The 23,751-nt window shown below is 44.6% G+C and overlaps 1 protein-coding gene across 1 annotated transcript; it reads left to right on the forward strand.

The window, feature by feature from the left end:
• Window positions 1-204: 204 nt before the first annotated feature.
• On the forward strand, window positions 205-22,990 carry LOC115239129. Its single transcript, XM_029813486.1, has 5 exons — window positions 205-247; window positions 5,570-5,751; window positions 21,504-21,599; window positions 22,384-22,687; window positions 22,875-22,990. Exons 2-5 carry the CDS (start codon window positions 5,698-5,700, stop codon window positions 22,988-22,990), a joined length of 570 nt encoding a protein of 189 aa, XP_029669346.1. The 5' UTR covers window positions 205-247; window positions 5,570-5,697.
• The last annotated feature ends 761 nt before the right edge of the window (window positions 22,991-23,751 follow it).

Raw genomic sequence — 23,751 nt, forward strand, 5'->3', positions numbered from 1 at the left:
AACGGACGTGTGTCTTTATGATCGGAGCACGGCGTATAATCAGTGGACAAAGCAGTCGGTTCCACGGTAAAACGCGCCGCGGTCAAGATCGTTTCGAAATTGGCCGAGGATAGTCATAAAGGAATAAACCGCCATGGCCGTCATAAAAGCGACCGACGTGGATCAGTCAGGAAATTGTCGGCACGACGAGGAAGAGATGCTGGAGGATACGTTCTTTCGGATGAACATCGAGTACCAGTTCACGAGGGTACGTCATTGATTATCCTCGATAAATTCGCGCGAAATTCCTAAGATCTATTAATTAAACCTCGTCTCTTGCTCTTGTCAGAAGTGATACAGCCTCGCTAGCCCGGCAATCGTGTGATCAATCTAGATAACCGCGCATTTGTAATTACATAGAAACTGGACTCTATGTCGTAAACATAATACGGATGTGAACAACGTTAGCGTGTTTCTCGAGAAGAATTTTTCAAATTCTTTGCATTTAAAATAGCACACACTTGCTACGTCCAATAATTCTTATTGCGTGCCTGTTTCCGTCCTGAACTAGCTTCATTGATTGCTTCACGTACGAGTAATTAACTAAGCTGATAAAAGTACGATGTAAAATTACGGCGTCATTATCGAGCATTTACATGAGTTAATTCTTGATCCTTGTCTGGTTTTTTTACGATCGCGAGTACGGTACTAGTGTTGGTAATTATACTAGCTACCTCGTTGCTATTAATGAATTTTTTAAAAGACGAGAGCCCGTTTCCCCCTTCTCTCTCTCTCTCTCTCTCTCTCCTCTCCTTTTTTCTCGCCGTATCCGCACGGCGGCCTGTATATCCGTTATTTATCCTCTGTTCGACCGCGGACCGGCTTAATTGCTCAGCCAACATCGGTAGCACTACCTCCATTAGCCTACAAGCCGCTTCATTTACACTTAGTGCGCCGCGTTCTGTGCGCAAACGTACAGAATGTTTCGGCGTCTTTTGCACTGTTACTCGCGGCCCCTCGTCCGAGAATCGGCAAACCGATCGTCGAGAGAAGAAATAAAGGTTTCTCCGCACGCATCGCATAATACACATGTGTACATGTATATTTATAAATTTCTTATAATTAGCATTTTATTAAGTTCTCCAATAAATCGCGATATATCAAAAAGATTCCGCTCATTCTAACTGAAATGTATATGACAAATATAAATACTACAAGTAAAGTTTGCTTTTATTCAAAGCTCTGTCATATTTATTATTATTTAGTATAATTTATTATATCATAGTAAAAGATATAAATATATAATTAATTTATAATGATGTGCGACTTTTTACGTTAAATAGATTGTAAATACGATAAATATAGCACTCAATTTATAATACTTGTATTCCCGATAATAATCAAATAATAGAAAACAAGAGATTTGCGGAAATCAAAAGACCCTTATTGTTTCTCTTGTCGAAACATTCGATGTGCATGCGCGCGCGAACGGATATGCGCGTGTATATTTTCCGCCGGCAAATGCTACCCGACTACAAGTCCGCTCGAGTACACTGCATACACGGCAGCTAATGGTTCGCATTGCACAGGTAATCCCACCGCATGATCGTCTCTTTCAGTTGTACCTGCTCGACACTCACCATCTCCGCGGAACACATGTAAATTTATCGTATCTATTCGCTTATACCCTGATGACTAAAGGCCTTTACGTAATCGTAAAAAAAGAAAGAGATGAGAAATCAATGATATTTTCGACTTTGAACGATTATCGCAAATCGACAATTAAATGTGAAAATCGGGACGAAAATATCTGGTTTGACTAATTTTGCGAACGCTAATTTTTTAACGTTTTTTTCTCCTCGGCAAACGAATTGTTAAAATTTGCGCGATCGAAAATATATTATGAGTATTTTTTTATAGAAAGATATTTTAAATCAATTTATATTTGTTCGGCGAAATTATTTTAACTTGATTATATTCGAGGTCAGAGTCATTTTCGGTACATCGGTGGCAGGTGTCGGAGCAAAATTCTTTTACATAATTGAGGAGGGCATATTTTTAATCGCGCGATCAGTCGATCGCTGATTTTTCTACGGTTATTATATTTACAACGTACGGTGGTTATTATGAAAAAGATCAGCAATTATTCAGTGTACGCATCATGAATAGCAATGATACGATAACATGATAAGACGGTAGTTATCGCTGCATCAGATGCTGTAACAGATTTTCGCGACATTGTGTTCCATCGTATTTTTATTTCGTTTTGAAAAATAAGTACTCTCTCTCGAACGAGCGCAAACATAGCCAAGTGTTCGGTTTCAAGTTCCATCGCTGAAGTAAAGACGCGCGATTCCCAGTTGGATGTATGCTAGCCGACTTCCTTTGAGGCGTATTCTTCGAGAGGGTAGCCTGCGCACCCTCCGAGAGCTTTCACAGGCAGACAAAGCCAGCCCTTTCCACGGCAGTCTTCGCACCCTCCGAATATCTCTACCTCGCGTTTCTCGATCCTCTCTCTCTCTCTCTCTTTCTCTCGTGCACACTCTCTTTCCGCGGCACGACGACGACGACGACGACGACGACGACGACGACAAAGCATTGATTGCAGGTTCACGGTCTGGAACCTCAATTGTCGCATCTAAGGCACGCTTCCACGCCTCGAACAATCGCCTCGCTGCCGCTCTCGTCTCGTCCTCATAATCCGCCGCATCCACCTCCGCCTTCACGACCATCTCCTTATCCCTCTCCACTTCTGTCGATGAGAGGCGCTTCCCGTCTGGAAACGAGACGCTCCATCGTCGTCGTCATCCACCGCGTCGTTTCATTCCGACAAAGTATTCGTTCAAATCACGCGCCCTAGGCTGCTTACCATTAGTCCCCGAAATTGAGAATATCGAGGTAAGGGAAACGTTCTCCAATGATAATAATAATAATGATAGTTGAAATTTTTCTCTCTCGTCAGCAGTTGTGATATCGTAGAGATTTTAGAAATACATTGTCGTATTCGCGAAAATTAACGATAACGTATATGACGAGCGCTCCACATAATCAACAATCTCGGGCGTCGACATTAATAGAACCGAAAAGGGGTTGCCGCTCTCTTTCTCGCGAGGCGGTTATAGGTTCCTCCGTTGTAACCGTAACCCCTCATTATACTCCCATCGTGGCCCGTTATTAAAGCTGTTTCTCACTTTTACGAAACAAAGAAGCGCGAATTAAGCAATAAATACGCCGGTGCCTCCTGCGTGCAGGCCGACCGGTTCGGCAACAAGACCGTGACACGGCCAGGTGCGGTGTAGTTTACGGGATCGAACTCGAATCGTTTACGATCTAATTGCGATCGGCGATGTTTCCAAACTCGCGATCGCGATCTCGTCGCAATATGATGTAGTAGCCGTAATAATTACAAATTAGAGTTTTATCGCTCTCTCATCAAAAATTATGCCTTCATTTTTCAAAAGATAATCGCAGAAAAAACTTGTTGGAAACTTTTACCACGCTATAAATTCGCATTCTCGTATCACCTTTACACGGTCTATCTATCATTAGTGCGATGCAAGAAGAGGTCCTTGTACAAAATCACATTGAAATTAGCTGTACAACGTACAGCTCTAACGGAGAAACGCTTGCACAGCGTGCGCCGTATTCTATACGGCGCAGATACGTTAACACGACGCGAGTACAATGGACACGCGCTTCGCAAGGGAACAGAGAAGGTCGAGTTGGGGCGGGTGGGTGGTTTGTTGCGACAATGGCGCGGTTACTTTGTCCAGGAAGTACAGCACCATCGCCGAACCAACCCTCCGGCTTGAGCCACCAGACGCTAATGCAAGTTCCGGCGAACGCCGGGCGAAGAAGGATAGATAAATGCATCGAGAAAGAGAGAGAAAGAGAGAAGGAAAAAACGCGGCAGGAAACGGAAGAGGGCGGGGGTGGCGGAATAAAAATCGTACCGGCGTCCAAGTAAAAATGTGAAAGTTTATCCCGCGATCTTTTATTATCGCTTTGCTCGACGGCGCCGGTACACGGGTACCGAGCTAATTCCGTTCTATCTATCCCTCGCGCCGCGAGGAAAAAAAATTGCTGCGGGGAGGAGGGGGAAAGGACGTTACGCGCGAGGGAGAAGCATCCGGACCGCGTTTTGCGAGATGATGTTACAGAGGAGAACCGTGTGATTTATTAAACGCGGTAATGTCTTTGTGAAAATCGATTTACTGATTACCGGCGTTACAATGATTTATTTCCTGCTCGTTTCAGGGAGGATAATGAACCTTCGAAAATCTAATCCGAATATCTATCTTATCAAGATTACCTCGCGGCGTACGATGATGATATTTTCGAGTTTGGAGCGTAAAATTATCACGCATCCCGCATGTATCAGCTGTCACAAGGCATCCTTGCTTCCTTGTGTGACAGGCGTTTAAAGTATGACCGGTTTAAGGGGAGGGCGGCGGGAAGGTAACCTTACAGGGGCACGTGGAACGAGGGCGTAAGGATGCAGCCGCGCCTAATGCGCGTTTCGTGTCAACGAGGGCGACGGAAAAGGAGTCGCGCTATCACGACTCGAGGAGAGTCTCTCTCTCTCTCTCTCTCTCTCTTGCAAAGAGAGCTGCGCCGCCACCGATGGAAAGGGGGGAGGGGCTGACGGGAACGCGGGATGTGGGACACGTGTTTCCAGGGTCCCGATTACCCGCCGTCGCCTTCTTACACGCGTACATCGCTATGCTCGCGTAATGTCCCTGTCGATAAAACCCCCGAGATGCGCGCGCGCGCGACGTCCTGATTTATACCTGGTATGAATATAGCAGCGCGCGCGTTATCCACGTCCTCGGATTATGCTCGTCGCAAATGTCGTGGAGCGATATATCCGTCGGAAATCCCGCCGCGACCGCGAGAGTGCTCGTCGTACCTCGGATTATTTTTACGACGAAAATTGCTCGGAGACAATACTTTTTCGGTCTCTCTCTCTCTCTTTTATTATTCGCATCTCATCCTAGAATATTTCTTTTCTGCCCGAATTCTAATCCTTCAATTAAAATTTTAACGTTAAAAAATTGCCTCTGTTTTAAAATTAATTCTCCTTTGAAATGGCAAAATAATATATATAATATTGTATGTGATAAATTACTTCAACGTAAATCGCTCTCTTTCTTATCTTTGTATAAAACGAGCGAATATATAATTAGCGATATCGACAAAGTTGAGTAATTTATTCGAAATTTCGAGTCCGGTGTAAGACGGCAAACGATCGGACACTCCCGGATAAGCGTATAAATGCGAGCGAGCGGAAGAAGCCGTTGGGGGGATGAGGAAAAGCGCACTAGAGAAGAAGGTAGACTAGGATAGGAGGGTGTTCGGTGGAAAAGCAGAGAACGTGAGTTGTATCGCCAACCACGGCTTTAATAAACCCCCTTGGATTCTCGGCGACGCACTATTGTGGCGGAGTCACTCTGATCCTTAAGGTGGTAGGTCCGCCTATCCTTCGCGTCCTTCCTTCCCCGCGATCGGCAGTCTCTCTCTCTCTCTCTCTCTCTCACCCTACTTTTCTCCTCTATCTCTCTCCGAAGTCTCTCAATATCCCTTTGTTTAGGGTGCTCGAGAGCAGTCGCTGAGCAAGGATGTCATGCGCCGGCGAAAGGTTCTCGCGCCAACCCTCGACCCCCGACTTTACCCGGATTCTCGCTTACAAGACTGCATTCGAATGCTGGATGGAAATGGATGTTTCTCATGGTCACCACTCATGATACGGATTCGGGACTTGAGTCCACGAAGGTATTGAATTTATTAAGTAAACGATAAAAAAGACTAAACACGCTGAATCTCATCGCTTTGGATCGAATAAAAACGAAATAATTTACAAAATTAAATAATCGCCAATTTTTGGTTTTGATCCATTTAATGTCAAAATGATAAAGCTTACCAATTGGAAATCACGTGTAGAATATTTGAGAGCGCGGATATTAATCATGTCGACACGTACAGGAAGAAAGAGGAAAAAAATATGTTGGGTCAGCGAGACCGTTGATGCATTTTCTTCGGCACGTGGCCGTGACCCGCCTATATAGTTTAAAGAGTCATCTAGATTGAGCATGTGTACTCCCATGATACAGCTCGTTTCATTTTTCTCACCGCGTTCTCGTTAGAATGGCCTATAGGCAAAATACTGGGCCCACTGTCGCACCGAGTGGATGGGCGTGCGTCGCGAGATAATCAATCTCGACCCTCTCGATGATAGATTCCATTATGTTCGGAGAGTAAGTCCGGTGGCACGCGCGTGGCTTTCGGCAACGAACGCTCGAGCGCACTTGAAAAATAGTAGGACTATTAAGCTCTAACGAGGGTATGTGTAACACTCTAATTCACTTATATATTCGAAGAATAACACGAATATACGTTTTACGGGATACGCAACACTCGTTCTCGATCGCGTATGTTCAAAATGCGCCCGAATATTCTTTGGAAACGCGACAAAGAACGAAGGAAAATCGCGGTGTCGAGTAAAATTAACGGCCGACAACTCGTAAACAAAATTATCGAAAAAACAGCGACGTCTGGCAAAAATGATATCTCAATCGAAAATTTGTCGCTGATACGATTATCTAACGCGCGCGCGTTTGAGTTTATCATCTCGCCAAGCTTGATGAAAGACAGCCGCGGCGAACCGGTTAATGTATCTATCAATAAATTCTGCTCGTACACATATCGACATTCTGCATTTAAGCGACTATAAGCGCGCCGCGGACTTTTAAGCGCATCGGCGGAGAGTTGTCAAGCCTTCTCGTTATATCGACAAAACGTGTCTGCTCATTACGTTGACAGACAACGCCGACAGAAACGAATGCGACGGCGAACGCATATTCCGTGTGATCTGTCAGCTCAGACCCGGAACGGTATAACACGAGGGGCCGGATATATATACATAAATAAAATCGACCAGCGTTTTCCACCGCGAAGGGAGAGGATATCGCGTTAACGCGACGATTGCAGGTGAAAACGACTCTCGTTCTCTCTCTCTCTCTCTTTCCATTTATTCATAAAGGGGATGGAGGTCCGTCGAGATACGGCGGCAAAAACAGCCGGGGAATCGCGGAATGGAGAAGAGGACAGAACGACGGGAGATGGACAGAAAGGGGAGGGAAAAAGGGAAAAGCATGGCGTTGACAACAAGTTGCGTTCGGCGGTGAACGAGCGTCGCGTTTGTATTAAAAGCTTGCAAATTCGTCGCAGAGAGAGCTCTGTCCGGGATGCAAAAGAGAGCGATGACGAGATAAACGTCCCGAAGAGGGAGAGGAAGAGGGGGGGGGGAGAGGGGGGAAGGGGAGGGGACAGGCTGGTTAAGGGATGGAAAAGCGGTGGAAATGCGGATACCCGGTAGCCGGCGGCGGAGCCGCTTTCCGGACTGATATTAACGCGAACGAGTATTTTTAATTATTACTTGCGAATGTGTGAGCGAAGACGAACGAAGACGCGCGATGAATATGAAATATAATGCTGCGGCTTTTTTTTTAATTGAATCCCGTCCCTGAACAAAGTGCCGCCGCGCACTTCCGCGACTGAATTTTAATTTTGTATGCGACGGTATCCGGTCACGTGTAACATTAATTATACGCTCACGGGATTCTCATAATGGAATTCGCGAAACTTCAATTCGCGATGAAACGGTTCTACGGCATCGCGAAAGAAAGCACGACGACGAATAAATTAAACCATCCCGCGCGATTCTCCTCTAACGCGCGACGTTCGGAATAACGTGTATTTGCCCAGCTAATTTTTAACATATTTGTACTCCGCGTCCTACCGTTGGCCTCAATTTACTATATTCCCTTTCGAGCGAGTTGTCCCGCTGTGTACACGACAGAACAAATGTGCTCACGGCAAACGTCTTGCGAGTTTCTCGGAAGCCCGAGACATAGCTACCAACTTGCAAAATACGCAGTCGTAGACAATATTTATCGTGCGTGCCTTCTTCGGAGATCTGTATTTGGTTTCCGCCGACATTAAAAGTTGTGCCGCATCTTTACTAAAAAGTTATCTCTGTCCTGTGGTCCATTATACCATATGTAAAAAGTATCTTTTAAACATAAATCGAGATACGTACGTGTGGTGTATGTGTGTATATATGCGTGTATACGCGCGCGCGCGCGCGTCGCTCTTGTATCTTGCATGCAATGACCGCTTTGACAAAGTATCCGTGAATAGTGCAGGATACGGTAGCAACGCGAGAAACATGGCTGCCGGTAATGGAGTTTACCTGGAACACTTATGCACGTAGACCACGCACGTGAACAAATGCATAGTGAATTGCTGATGTAGAGAGAGAGAGAGAGAGAGCCGTGTAGGAAAAGTACCGCCCCCCGGAATTGCACTCCTGTTGCATCCTCGCTCCCCTCTCCCCTTTTCCGTTCGTATATATATTTCTTGCACACGCCAAGATGGTCGTGTAGTTACGAGACATTACGTGTATATATTCTTTATCGAAGATATTTAATAGACACAAGTGTAATAGATATAAACACGCACTATATAAAAGTATAATAGCATATTATATATATGATATATATGTACACGATATTGAAATAACTTTTGGATTATGTTATAACCGGTGTTTATACAAAGAATAAACCTACGACTCTCTTTTACATCGGTAATTGCAGGAGAGATGCTCGGTAATTTACCAGTAAACCTTCGGGCGTTTCTTTAGTCAGCCGAGGGTCCGAATCATTATTATCCGAGCAATAAAGGAATCCCTCGATCGCAACCTCGCTGCCCCCGGCGGTATTTGTAACTCCTGACATAGTCGTATACCGAGGAGGAGAGCTGGTTTTTTTTTTACACAAGTTTTGCGGAACGGTCGCCGAATTTTAAAAAGACAACGTCTTTATTATATCTGCTGTGGACTGATATATTCGATTATTCGCTAAAAATCTTAATCTTTCGAAAAAAAAAAGCAATTTTTGGTTTTGCCTGCCGTTCAAAATTTAGTTAAGTAAGTTGGTTTTATTTTTATATCCTTTGTAAGTGTTTTTCACGCAGCGCGGTTCCACGACAAAATCGAAACGACTTAAAGTCAGGCTTAAAACAGTCCACGTTGCCTGGCAGATCCCCGGGGGACACGCGACACTTTGGGTGGCCGGTCCCTCATCCGCCGCCGGATAATGGATTCCCGGGGCTACACCTTGGCATCAGTTATTTTAATCCGACGATTAAAAATGTCAGACACATGTTCGTGAAAGGCGCGATTTCGCGCTGCGCAAGTTCGGAGGATTAGATCCCTCGTGGCTCCGACGCGACACGATCCGAGAGTGGCTGCTCTCGGATCATATAGCGCCGGACACGCTATATGCCGCTCGATTTCAAGGACCGAGGGCTCTCCTCCCTGCCTCCTGGCATAAAAGAATACGACGACGTTCTCTCGATAAAATATTGATTTTATCGGGACGCTTTATTTCCAGAGTTCTATTTCGGACAATCGGATAAGTAGCTTAATTCATATTAATTTATCGAGACGAAGCAATGAAAATCGCGTTATTCGTAGAGTATAAATATTTCGAAGGGAATAATATGCGCGCACAATAGAATCTCGTGAGAAATATTACACCGGAGAGAGGATCGCGGTTGTTCTTAAGCGTGACTGTAAATTTGCGCTGTTGTCAATAACACGTCTCGCTACAGCTGTTCCGCTTTTCAGAAATTATGGATTCACGTTGTTCTCGAAATGACCGAGACTCATCGGACAGTTGAGTCACGTTCTCGCCGAAGAGACACGACCGCACACAGGTGTACCGCTGCACGGATCGTATAATTCCCAAGGGGCGTTTGCGGGGGCGGAGTCCGCAAAGGAAGTGCACAACTGGCGCACTACGTACATGTGTATATGTGCAAAACGCGCCGCCATTAAAGTCGAAACGATATTATGCGCGTGATGAAGTGCGACTGATAATGGCATGTCGAACGATACACCAGCGTCGATGCAACAGCGTGTTCGGGTGCAAAGTAAACAGTCACCCGGTAGATAACGACCTCGGTTCTCTCCGATGAAATGGAAAATGCGTGTGAAATTTTGTTTTTCTCATTTTATTTTTCCTTTTTTTCTGCAACGTTAAATGCATCCAGATAAAAACGAGGTATGTATTTGGTGTTAAATTATTTGTCAACTTTCACGAGGAGACTTCCTATCTGCGAAGCAGGTAGGAAGGACGGTCCAGGGGAAACCTGAACAGCGACGAGAAATGACTTGATACGTCCCGCTGCGTTCGCCAGATTCGCACGTGTGTTAACACGGCCGTTTCACGCGCGCGTATACACGATTATGCTCATCTCACACCTGTCCACCGCTTTAGGTATTCGCCGAGGATGCTGGGGTACCGCTAATTGGCTCGTCCCCTCGAAATTTCTTTTACACCTGTATTTGTTATCACTCTCGACGCGAGAGTATATTTCTTTCACGCGAAAATGGGTGGAGCTATTGTTCTCGCGATTAATATAAAACGAGAGATTGCTGTGTTGAATAATAATCGTGCCTCTTATATTTCTCTGATACGCGAGGTGTATCAAGAATCTCTATCGGGCAACAAGAACCGGCGACTTGCCGCTCTTGAAGCTTCAAGAGGCAGGAAGGAAGGGCAAAAGGCGGTTTTTTTCTCGCCGTTGCAGATGCCTGGTTACTAATTAACGTGGCCGGACTATAAATCTGAAATTGATCAGTTCTCTTTTTGCCGGAAGGTGATTTGGGGACTCGATTGCCTGAACGTGTCGAACAGTTCAAGTATTCAACAGCACCAATACACAAATTTTCTCAGATCATCATGAATATCGAAAATGCATTTATACATATATATATATTTCTCTCTCTCCCGCTTTATTACAGAAAATAATTAAATAAATTTCCAATTAATATATATCCAAGCTAATATAATTCTACCGATTGTTTACGTTGTCGATCACGATTACGATCAATTAAATAATCACAATTAAAAAATACGCGTTATTAAAGATCGTGTTTCTTCTTCTTGTGAAGCGATACCTCGGACAATGACGGCGCGAATAATTTTTTCGAGCACCTTGAGGGACGGGACGAAATAATCCTGGACGCAAAACATAATTTTTCCGTCCGTTAAGCATCCCGGTGAGAAATCATCCCCGTCGAGTCCACCGCTTACCAGGTGTGAGAGCGCGCGCGACTATAATTTATAATTCGCCGACCTGGTGTGAGTTATGGCGAGTAGGTTGTGTACTTAGCAATCTACTTCTCGTCATAATGCACCCACTCACACACCCACGCACACTCTCTATCTCTTCCTATAAAGCACATATACTCCGGTAACTCGCTCGGTAGCGTTCGTGCGTGACATTATATCATGCGAACGTGCCCACACGAGGCGTTTATCTTGCAGCGATGCATCGGATGCACGGTACGTCGAATCGTATTGTGAGCTGGACACGCGTACAAGTGTGAAGGTCACGCTCGTTTTACGAGCGACTATTGGACGTGCATTATTAAGCTTTACGGTCTTTGGTTGTATCCAAACGTGAATCGAAAGCTTTCGAGCGTTGATCAATTTGGACGGGAGGGATCATAATTTAATTTTCGCAATACTCGATTATGCTGTTTATCTAATCGAGACTTAATTCTCGCTAAGGCCGAGGATTTTTACATTATCACGAATGAGCTCGCCAGTCCGCTTTGCAAAATCTCGGCTCGCGCCGAGACACCGCGATCGCTATCTACGGCATTCCCGAAACCGTGCGAGAGAGAACTCGTGGTGTAAAGGAATTTCTCTATCTCCATCTTTCTTTTTCTCTCGGTATGGAGGATCGTACGAGAGACTGGCCGTAGGATATTTACTACGCAACGATCCGGAAATCGCCGCGGTATTGTAATGGCACTCGACGGCGCGATCCGGGAGAACATTTGCGCGCTTATCGGCGGATCGAAAGGGGAATTTTTTTCGCGAAACACGTGTTAAAACATGCAATGAGATTGCATATGTATCTACGTGACTCCAAGACGGCAGGATAAGAAGAAAAGAAAAAAGAAAGAGAGAACTCGAGAGAGGAGCAGACCGTGGTCGAAAAGCGAGTGAAGCGGAATAAGTCGAAAAAAGACCAAGAGAGAGAAAGAGAGAAAGAGAAAAACAGCAGATATCTGGAAGGGAAAAGAAAATGAAAGAGGCAAACGATATGCGAACTAGCCGGTAATGTACCGTTCTCACGCTAAAGCCGTCCGCCTGCAGACACCGCGTCGTAGGTAGAACAAGGAAGGGCGACGGTAGGATATATAAATACGTGGAAAGCGGGCAAAGAGGAAGGAAAACTGTGCGACACGATACCAGATAGAAACATGAAAGCTCGAACTATACACTATCGGACAAGTAGCGTTCTCTTGCCGAGAAAAGAACGGCACCACGTGCGCTATTGGCGGCCTATCTTGGTCGTGCGATATAAATAAAATCTCGTTTCTCTCTGACGGAAACAATAAGAAAAGAGATAGGTATATACATATAGAAAGAAACGGAGTATCGAGAGAAAGAGAGAGTGTAGAGAAAGAGTGGAGCTGCTTGCAGCGAAGAAGAAGAAGCCGATCGCGCGCTCACCACAATGCTATCTCACCAGCGGGATCAAATTGTCAAAGGTGGGACGAGCATATTTCGCGTGACCCCGTGGCAAAAGCGCCCAAAGCAGTGACGGGAATCGCCGGTTCAATTCCTCAGGGATACTTCGATATATATTTGTCGTTGCGCTCACGACCGTGTATTATGTACGTATATACAGAGACGACTCTCCTCACCTCTCGCTCTTGCTCCCTACTCCTCCCCTGGACCGCAGGTTCCGATGTATGATCACCGTTCTCGAGCAGAGGCGCGAGGACGATGCTCTTTCACGATGGGATTCTATAAGACACATTTTCACGAAGTGTCGTGCTGGGCGTAATTATCAAAAATTGTTTAAAAAATAATAAACAATCTGAATATAAATCTCGTCGCTCCAAAATCTCTGCGCGACGCTAATATTAATCTATTCGAGTCGTTGACCGAGAAACAGTGATACAAATTATAGTTAAGATTCCACCAGGATCACAATCTTAAACATTTTGTCATATTACACGGTACATCGTGTACGGAAATGGCTGAACTTGATTATTTATTAGTTTATTCATATCTTCTACGTCGCTATATATAAATATTTTATACTTTTCTGAGAGAGATAGTCGGGATATCTCTCTCATATATACATATACATAGACACCTCAATATCCCAGATTAGTATCCCATCTCATAGTTATTCCCCTCTAGCCGAACCGACATCGATCGTCGACTTGCCTGAATATGTAATCAAGGATCGTCTCGCGGAAATGTTAGCGGCGGTGGTATTCGACCATCCGCCGGCACCTTTACTACTCCGGAACGCACTTCCCCGAGTAAAGCACAATATATACATCGCGATATGTATCTGCCGTAAACCCATACTTAACAGCGTGTCGGGCCAGAGCTCGTTCCTGCAGGACGATGATCCTCTCTTTCTCTCTCTCTCTCTTTTATGCTCCTTGTGATTTCCTTTATTTCGTTAATCTTTCTCTCTCTCTTTCTCTTACCCGATTCTATCGTTCTCATCTCCCCTCCTCCTTTCCACGATCTTCTTCTACCGACTATCTTAAATACTCGGCGCTGCGTGTAAGAGCATTAAAATACAGGCAACCGCTCGTCTCGCGCGTTCCGCCGTCTCCCGTTCCCTTCGTACCTTAGGACGCGGTCGGAATTTCAATTCCGCGCGATTCGCAGCCGCTAAACGGCCGTCTATTTGCATGATAATTGTTGCATAGCCTATGAGATTCGCGCTACCAGTGTTGCTCCAGATATCTCGTATAATGAACTACTCGCGCGATACTCGAATCTTTTTCTGAAATTCCATCTCTCCCCTCTTTGCATATCTCTCACACGGTCTTACATATTTATTCGCTAGTCATTCATTTGCGCTAACGAATGAGTTATCAATCCGTTGAACATTTTATGTATTATTAATGCACAGAGGATATATATATTTTTTATATATATGCAATATACAAAATATATATTTTTTTAATTCATAAAGTAATAAGGAGCTGTGTGACGTTTTTTTAAAATTAATAATATCTCGACGCTTGTCGTCATGCAAACGTAACGAGGAACAATAATGACGTTTCGTCTGTCCGCTGACTCGCGTAATCGTAAATCAGTGATCTCGCGTAATAAATTGCGCGACCAAATACGGGGAACAATCGACATCCTGCGGACGCGCGCGACGAAGATAGTGCAGCACCTGCGTCATGCCCTCAGCGTGGCCGCAAAAGAACGCATTATGCCACGATGCTCGTTAAGTGCATCGCTTATTCTCCGTCCGAAATGTGCTTTACGAAATGCCAATAATTGGCCCAAAAATTCGACCGCGCTTATCTACGGCCTGCACCTGTCGTCGAGGAAGCGTCCCGTGCATGCAAATGTATGTGGACTGCTTCGCATACCAAAGATTGATATCTTGGATAAATTGCCGCGGTAAACGAGGGTGTAACCCGTTCCGCGGATAACGAGCTCTCTCTCTCTCTCTCTATTTTCGCGGTATGAAACCTTCGTGCAAGTTCGTAATTCACTTATTTTGATTTATTTTCAAAAACACGTGATATGTATATATAAATACTACGTTGTGTTCTCTCTTCAGAATAACAAAACATTTTATTTCCGGATTGTCGACGGACGAAACTGCCGACACGGCGAACATCAATTTTGATAACGATTTACGAAGGAGCGGGGCGAAAGATACGCACCGGATGCTGAAAAAGCGAGGCAATTCTCGAAAGAGATGTCGGGTAAGCAATTTTCTTATCGGGGCGTCATTTCCGGTCGTTTATCTCATGGCTTGTAGTTAAGAAGGGACATTGATTAAAGGGCCATTTTAACTCCCGATAAAATACCTCGGCAGTCGTCGTCGCGCACCGCCTTTCTCTCACTCTCTCCCCTTCCCCTCCCCTTTCGCCGAGGAAGCCGTCCACCCCGGTTCTTCATTTCGCTCCTTTTGATTCAATTTACGAGTAGGATGGCATCGATAAAGGTACCCGATCTTATACTCAGTTCACCCCTCCCCCCTCCTGCCCCCCTCTTCCCGCTCCATCTTCTCACCATCTTGCATCGTGGTATCTGTCTCCCTTGCCCGTTCTCAAGTACCTGGATTCGCCTCCATTTCCTACTGCGAGTTGGCTGTGTTTCGCCTCCGTTTCTCCCGGTCTCCTTATTCCATCGTCTTTCTCTGGATTCGCCTCCATTTCCTACTGCGAGTTGGCGGCTGTGTTTCGCCTCCGTTTCTCCCGGTCTCCTTATTCCATCGTCTTTCCTCGCCTCGCTCTTATCTTGCCAAGATCAAATCATTCGATTCCCTCCCGCGAGTCGAATGGCCATAATCGTCTTGCTATTACCTCGAGAGAAAAAGAGGGTCGTTCCTACTGCTATTTTCCCTTTCTGGACGTCGCAGAACCGGATGGTCATTTTACTTCACGCTGATACGACCGGTCAATAATAGTCCACTTTTGACAATGTACGAGGTGAAGAAAATCCCCCTGCCCTTTCCCCTCCCATACGATTTCGGCAGAGAGATAGCGTAAAATAAACGACGTGATAAACGCATAGGTAATCTTAATATTCAGTATTTATTGCTACAGTGTGTTGGAAAGCTTTCAATTCGCGATATTTCAAAATCTTCAACGGTAATATAAATATCGTAATTCCTTCTATAAGAAAAAGAGTATTAATTGAACTGTGTGTGTGTGTGTGTGTGTGTGTGTGTGTGTGTGTGTGTGTGTGTGTGTGTGTGTGTGTGTGTGTGTGTGTGTGAAATGTCTGTTAATTTCTATTCACGTTTCCTCTTGACTCTCCGCGCGTACAGAGCTTTACTGCGTAATACAATCTTACGGCGATAAGGACGAATTTCAGATATATCGTCGCCGGAGACAAATCTCCGGGGAAATTTACATTTTAATAATAATGGCCGACTGTGTGTCAAATCGGCGAGCGGAGCTCGCGCCAGGGCGGAACGAGGAGCGGAGAGGCTGGCGTCGACAAGACGCGACCGAAGTTTGATATTTCGCCGAAAAGTCCTCGCATTGTCTAAAAGTTGATGGCGTCACCCCAAGGAGGAAGATAACATCTGGTGCTGCCTCCATCAACAGCCTACTCTACCCAACGCCCCCGTTCGCGCAACCACCCTTATCCGCGAGGAGCGAAGGAAACTCGTCTTCAATTATTCTTGTACTCGTCCTCCCTTCTCCGCTTCTCTTCCCCTCTCGTTCTTTCTTACACGCGCTTACCGCGCGTTGCCACCATCCGGTTCATCCGCCCGTCCCCTCCCAGAATCTCTTCAGAATCCAACCTCTTTCTTCGTTCATTCCATCTGTCACGCAGTTCTGACGAACAACGAGTTTATGGAATTACGAGAGACAAAGCGGAATTCATTTGCATTCCTGAAAAATGTATATATATATATATAATATATATATATATATATATATATATATATCGTTTGCGCGACATAGGATGCACGCAGATGTAATCGCTTCTCTCTTCTTTCGTTATTTGCGACCGATATTTATTATTTATTTCTCGCAAGAGAAATTAATGCGAGTCCTAATGTTTTTTATTCCTCGGGACCTTCCGACCGAATCGGTCCATGAAAATCGAGGAAGTGCTAATCCTATCAATCAAAATATATTAAAGCTCGGCCCGCCTTTAGGCCCCTTACCCTTCTTTTCTTCGCGACTTCACCCTTTCACCCTTTTTAATAAACTCTCGCCGGGAGCGAAAGGAGCGATTTAAAGAGTTTTCGCGGGAAAGGAGCAGGTTGCGAACGGGGAGGGTTGCAAGAGCCGAGATCTCGGAGTCCGAACAGCTGGCCTTTGAGGGTGTCGTAACTATTTAATTCTAAAAGACATCGTTGCCCCTCTCGCTCGCACCTCAGCGCGCAACCCGGTCCTCTTCTCTTTGCATCACAAAAGAACCGCAGGAAATTCCAATTCCCGTCGAACGTCACCTCGGGATCGTCGACGAACCGCCGGTGGCAGCCTTTGTTCGACGTTATTATTTTCGTATTAGCAAGAATCTGTACAATAAATGTATAAACGATCCCGGAACTATCGTATTCATCGATAAACATACAAGAATACAAGTTTTCGATTAAATTTGCGCGAGAAAGAAGCGACATCGTATGAAATTTTCCGACATTAATTAAATCGTTTTTCCAATAATACGATGTAATTCTTTGAAGAATTTCATACTTTATATAAATTTTACCTTCCGTCAGCGCGCGTACGCAAACGATAACGTCGATAAATCTATAACAACGGTTGTAATCTGCCGACACGGAAGCGCCACAGTAGTGGTGTTCACACGTGTAACGATCAGTAGGAGTCATATAAAACACAAACACATTTTTTATAATTACGCATTGAATGGATGCGAAACGGATGCTGCGTACCTTTTTGGTGCCAACGCGCGGGCACGCGAGAGCGTTATATTAAATATCATTTGCTAATTAGCTTCATCGCTCGACGTGTAACTATAAATTATTCTGTCTATTTCGATGTACGGAAGCTCTGACTTCCGTGTTCGGCATGAATTAACCATAATATCGCGTCGACCGTTTGGAATTGTGATTATCCTCCGCGCATTTTAAAATAATTAATATTTATTCTGTCCCCCCCCCCCCCCCTTCTCTCTTTCTCAACGCACGTGTGTGTGAAATATAGGAAATTTTAATTTTTCAAAGCATATAAATTATTATGTTCCATAATGGAAGCGTTCTATAATATTTCTCTTTGTCTCTCTGATATCCTCTACAACTACGAAACGCGCGACTGGATTTATTTCACGTGAAACATTCCGTATACCGATATAAAATATTTAGCTTGTCCTATTTTATTGTATTACAATGTATATTTCGCGAGGAGAGTGTTTTGTTACGAAGCAGTGGATAAAACATGGAAGAAGAAAGATGTAGATTTTTCAGGCGCAACATTCTGCTCTAAAATGTCTTTCTAGTCCCTGAAAGGGAAAAAATAGCCTCGCATGTTCCCACTTGACACTCACATATTCAAGTACTGTTCCATTTCGACCTCGCATTCTAATAAATCCCGAAAAACATCCGAGATATTTATCGTTCGCGATAAAATAACGTTACCGATATTACCGCGTATCGCGAGAAACTATATTGCTATCTCTCGCGATATTGATCGATAAGATAACAACAAATCTAACATTTTTCCTGCCTTTACCCATCATGATACGTTTTAATAAAAGAATAAGGCTATCATCAAAGTTATCGCGAAAGAAGAAGAGAGAGCGCGAATAATATTTTTCACCGAAGCATGAGATCGTAAGAGAGTGACGTTTCGAAACGTCGTCGCTGGCGAAACATCTTTCGTCTACCACCGTCTCTCACCGCCTCTCCGTCTCTATTTTAGCTTTAAGAATGTCCTCCGAAAACTGGTAAAGTGCAAGGTACAATGCTTGGTGGGTACAGTGTGTCCGACGTTCCTCCGGGGAGCGATCAATGATAGGCCGGGGGTACGAGTCACGTGACCTCGCCGCGGGGAGTTCGCGCAATGCATCACCAACCAACCACCCAGACCACCACCCTCCTCCATCCTCCTTCTGCCACGGCTCTCCACCCGATCCCCTGTATATCCTCCGACTGCCTCCGTCATTCTCTCCTGCGCGGTCCCCCCCCCTTCTCCCCCCTCGACACCCCGCAACACCCGTCCTAGCCAGCCGTCTCGTATCCTGGTACCCCACTCTTCACTTTTCATCCACCCTTCGTGCACACCCTCCTCACCCCTGGCACCGCCGCAGAGCTCGTTCGCCCGCCGCCACCACCACGTTTCTCTGTACTCTCCACCGCGCAGACACGCTGGGAGTACTAAACGGGATTGTTGCTACGTTGCTCTTGGCGACCAGCAAGTGTCGCCGTCGTCGTCTTCGTCGAAGACGAAGGCAACGCTCCGCCGTTCCCTCTCTCATCACCTTCTTGCCTCTCTCTCTCTCTCTCTCTCTCTCTCTTTCTCATCGCCCAGCTTCGTTTCCACCGATCGTTTCGGGAAATGGAAATGCTATTCCATCGACGGAATATTCGCATTTTTTACATTTGATGATGCTCAATGATTAGGTTCGAGTCGGAATAATACGCGTGAATTGATGGTCACGCGAATTGACGCTCCAGCTTTCTACGTTGACAAATGAGAGATCTTGCCGTGGAATTTCTTTCCCTTCGAGAAAGGAATGAGGAAATGAGATCGATATCGTTGCGCTTATTTAACGATCGCCTGATTTTAGTTGAACCGCGGGTTTTCTTCGCATCGGTCGCGCCGCATAGCTCTCTTTTTTTCCCGCTTTTAAGAAAATTAAATTTCTACTACTCCGATATAAATTATTTTGTCCTCTCTGCCAGCACTCTCTGCCATTTTTCTATCGTTACTCGACGTTTCCGCTTTCAAATATCAATTACGTTATTGCTTCTATGTTATTATATTTTATCATTCCGCAATTTCCCCAAGTTAAAAAAATATATATATTATCTATTTTCATTACTCTTTTATATGTTATTATACATTACACACACAATGGCGATATCTATTAAAATAGAACTAATTTGTCTACTCAACTAGTTCTATGCGTAATTGCAATGAGGACTAAACGACATATTTTTGCAATAATATACTTCGTCACGCGAATACGTCGCGAATGATATAAATACGTCGCCGCTTCTTGCAGAATTGACTTCCCTATGTCCTCTCTGCCAGCACTCTCTGCCATTTTTCTATCGTTACTCGACGTTTCCGCTTTCAAATATCAATTACGTTATTGCTTCTATGTTATTATATTTTATCATTCCGCAATTTCCCCAAGTTAAAAAAATATATATATTATCTATTTTCATTACTCTTTTATATGTTATTATACATTACACACACAATGGCGATATCTATTAAAATAGAACTAATTTGTCTACTCAACTAGTTCTATGCGTAATTGCAATGAGGACTAAACGACATATTTTTGCAATAATATACTTCGTCACGCGAATACGTCGCGAATGATATAAATACGTCGCCGCTTCTTGCAGAATTGACTTCCCTAAATTGAATTGAAACTATTGCTTCGCGATACCAATATCCGAGGTCTCGAAATGGTTTCGCCATTGACCTACTTGCCGCAGCGAAACCGATACAAGCGAATCGAGTGTAGCACGTAATCCGACGTGACCTGCCCTAGTAAGAACATAAATGTTTCCACAAATTCTACGAAACATCGACAAATGTATCGCAAGATTTATTTATCATGATTTTTTTCGTGATTATTCCATTAATGTTAATTAAGGTGTCGTAATAATAATATTATATTTTTAAGCCCGACATTTCAGTTAAATGTCATATGACAAGAAGACAGGCGGTCATACACGTTCGTGCGAAAATATACAATATAGCTCGACGACTCTTGGGAAATCATGGTGTCCATTACTCACGACAGAGAGTCTCAAAAGAAAACAGAGAAACATTTCGTGGAACTGTCAACGGCCGTACAGCGTGTTCGCGCTGCACAATTTTTAATTTGAAAGATTCTTCAATCAACCTCTCTCTTCTCGGCGAATATTTTCTTATCAAAAAGAAACCTCCCTTATATTTGATATTAGATAGTAAACACAAGTTTCTTCCTAATAATTTCTCGTCAAACAATATTAGCCGACATCAAGTATAGCTGATTGACGACTTTACAGCAACTTTACTGTCGTCGTCTTATGTACGATCGCGTGCGTGGTATACGTCGGTTGACAACGCCAATGTAAACAGCCCTTAGTGGCCGTAACACCGTGACAGAATGCCGGCCCTTCGACCGGTAACCTGCATTTTACGTGGTATGCTCGTTAACGACCCCGTCGGCCGCGCGATAACTTTAAGGTTACTGCCAACACTTACATCTGAACATTTACGCCGTGAAACAACATTGCCACTGATTGCGAATGAAACAGTGAATGCGCGCCTGAGTTGGCGCGCGTAGAGAAAGAAAAGAAAATGTAGAGTAAATTTATTTCTCGCTCACTTTACCCGCGCGATAAGGGTGGAATTATTTCTACAAACTGCTCTCCGTTAATTACCCGCGTATATAGCTCGGGCGGGTAATCTAGATCCTGGCACCTGCCGGGCGAAATTGTGATAACGCCTAGTGTGAAATAACATTAACGTGGTACCATTATTATAGCGCCATTATGCCGCTGCTACACGATTAATATCAGAAATTGTATAGTAAATCACGATTGTAAAGAGAGAAAAATCGGATTTAAAAATTATATAAAAATATATTATTAATGTTATTTTATTCATAAAAAAATTATTTTTATAATTCTCTGTTGATGTCGTTATTCTCTCTTTCTCTCTCTCTCAAACGAAAGAAATTGACGATATATCTGACGTAATATTCGTATTTACACAAGCTTCTGTATTTGTTTGTCTTTAGACACTTTCTCACAGCGCTTGGAGCGAAAACGAGATACGATATGACGGATGGAAGTCTCTAATATCCAGTAAAGTCAGCGTGCAAACTAAGACGAAGGTATGAACACGCGGACGGATTATGGACGGTTGCGATGCGTGGTCCGCGTGCGCCCTTCTCCCCCCCACCCCGCCCATCCCCCCTCAGCGAGGTTTAGGCGCGTGCGAGCCGGATTTATGACCCCCATTATGACGTTGACGTATCGCCTTCGTGAGGGTGGCCTAAACCAAACCCAAGGCGAATCTAAGCCCCGTGTATCTAAGCCAACGGCTAGCCACAGGTCACCGCGACTGGTACGAGAATACTTGGGACTAATCCTGCGGTTCACCGTATATCTGCGATAGCTGTAACTAATGATGAGTTTCATCCCTGTAACATTTGACTCGCATATACCACTTCTTTTTTTATTTTGTCATACTTGTTTTTTTGGAAAAGAATTGAACATTTTGTAGAGGAAAAAAAAAAATGTTAAACGAAATTATATTCTTTGCGCTGGTAAGGGACATATCAAATACAAATATTTAGTATCGAGGAAATCAAGGATAGAGGAGTCGTTTAAACGCGACAGAGCGCAGACATATCGTTTCGGAAAGTCAAGAACATCGAATTAAAGGATCCCCCCAAAACTGCCCGTCGAGCTGTACAAGCGACGCGCCACGAAAATTATTGGCATCTTCCGTTCCATAATGGTTGTCTAGCGCCGCAATAAAGCAATGAGGGGAACAGAGGGTGGGGTGGATTTAAAGGGCGTGCGAACTCGCTTTTACGCGTCGGATGCGAAACCCCGATTCAATTTATATCCTTTGGCCGCGCGCTTCCTGCCTGCGGCGCGCACATCTTTCAGGATTGCACCACTTCGTCCACTTCCGGGGGATTCCAACTCCCGTCTTTCCTCTCTCTCTTTCTTTCTATGAAATACGACGATGATTCCATCGGCAGCGGGCGTCGCGACGATTTCTCGAAGGGAAACGCGTGGAAGGATGACGCAAATAAATCGCGTTGCAAAATGGACCGGGGCGACGTTATAGCGGTCGACGTCACGCATCGGCGAGTGTCAAAACACCGTGGAGGAGTCCGCAGCTCTTACTACGATGCATTAAAGGGAACCGAGTTAATGGACAAACGAGATCGGCCATTCAAAGGCGGCTGTTCCCCCCCCCCCCCCCAAGGAATTGTCAAAATACACGGCGAAAGATAAATCGAATATATAACTGACAATGAGATCCCGATGGGAGAACAGATTAAACAAATATCACATTCGTGTCTTATTACTATCTCCCCCTTTTTTTTAAACACTCCTTCGAGTGTTAAATTCAGCGAGATTTTATTTTTCAGCAATAGCAGTCGTATCTCTAGTGTATCGAAGGTCGATTCTTTTTCCGAGCAAGACCGAGGTCTCGAATGCGCGGTCTGGGAATCGTACGGAGCTTTACATTGCCATGTATATGTAACTATAAGAGTCGAGAGATAAACGGCGGCGGTTATCTATCGAGGTTGAGAAAAGTAGAGAGAGAGAGAGAGAGAGAGAGGGAGAAACAGGGGGATAAGAAGAAATAGGTAAATTCTGATACGGACGCACAGGAGAGGAGCGGAGTAAGAAAGATGGGACGAAAACATCGATTGCAGGGGCTTGTAACACCGCGGTACGAACAGAGGGATCAAGCCGAGCGATAAACCAAGCGGCCTGGAAAATGCCGGATCAACGGTACGATGTTTCAGCAAAAACTGTCTGGAATCGGAACAGCCCTGGCTCAGAGGGATGGGCGGGAGGGAAAGGGAGAGAGAGAGAGAGAGAGAGGCAAGAGTCGCTCGCTAGAGAACCGCGGAGCTCTTCTCGTGGTTTCTGCCTACGATCTCTGCCTCCCTCTCCCTCGGTGAGCGTTTACCATATATATATATATATACATATATACACGAGTACATACATACTACGGGTATAACCGTGTATGAATTTTGCGTTATGCCACCGTTCCATAGTCGCGCACGAGTCCCGACGGATTTATGAGAAAAGTAATATGAATTAAACTAACGTCTCTCTTCCTCTCTCCTTCTCTCTCTATCTCTATCTCTGCACTCTGGCTATGCATCGTGATGTAAAAAAAGGACCTTTGCGTCTGAAATCGAATTGAGGGTAATTCGCCGTAATAAAATATAACGAAGCTTCGCGGAACAGTTTGCATTGTTGTCGAAATAAAGTCAACTTTAATTAATT

This window comes from Formica exsecta, unplaced genomic scaffold (assembly GCF_003651465.1).
Source record: "Formica exsecta isolate Colony F162 unplaced genomic scaffold, ASM365146v1 scaffold365, whole genome shotgun sequence".
Classification (NCBI taxonomy): Eukaryota; Metazoa; Arthropoda; class Insecta; order Hymenoptera; family Formicidae; genus Formica; species Formica exsecta.

Bases quoted from the DNA above. Each gene is read 5' to 3' on its own strand.
- LOC115239129 (XM_029813486.1), top strand. From the start codon at position 5,698: ATGTTTCTCATGGTCACCACTCATGATACGGATTCGGGACTTGAGTCC. The intron at 5,752-21,503 runs GTATTGAATTTA...GTTTGTCTTTAG, and splicing joins CGGGACTTGAGTCCACGAAG to ACACTTTCTCACAGCGCTTG. The intron at 22,688-22,874 runs GTTCCCCCCCCC...TTTATTTTTCAG, and splicing joins TCGGCCATTCAAAGGCGGCT to CAATAGCAGTCGTATCTCTA.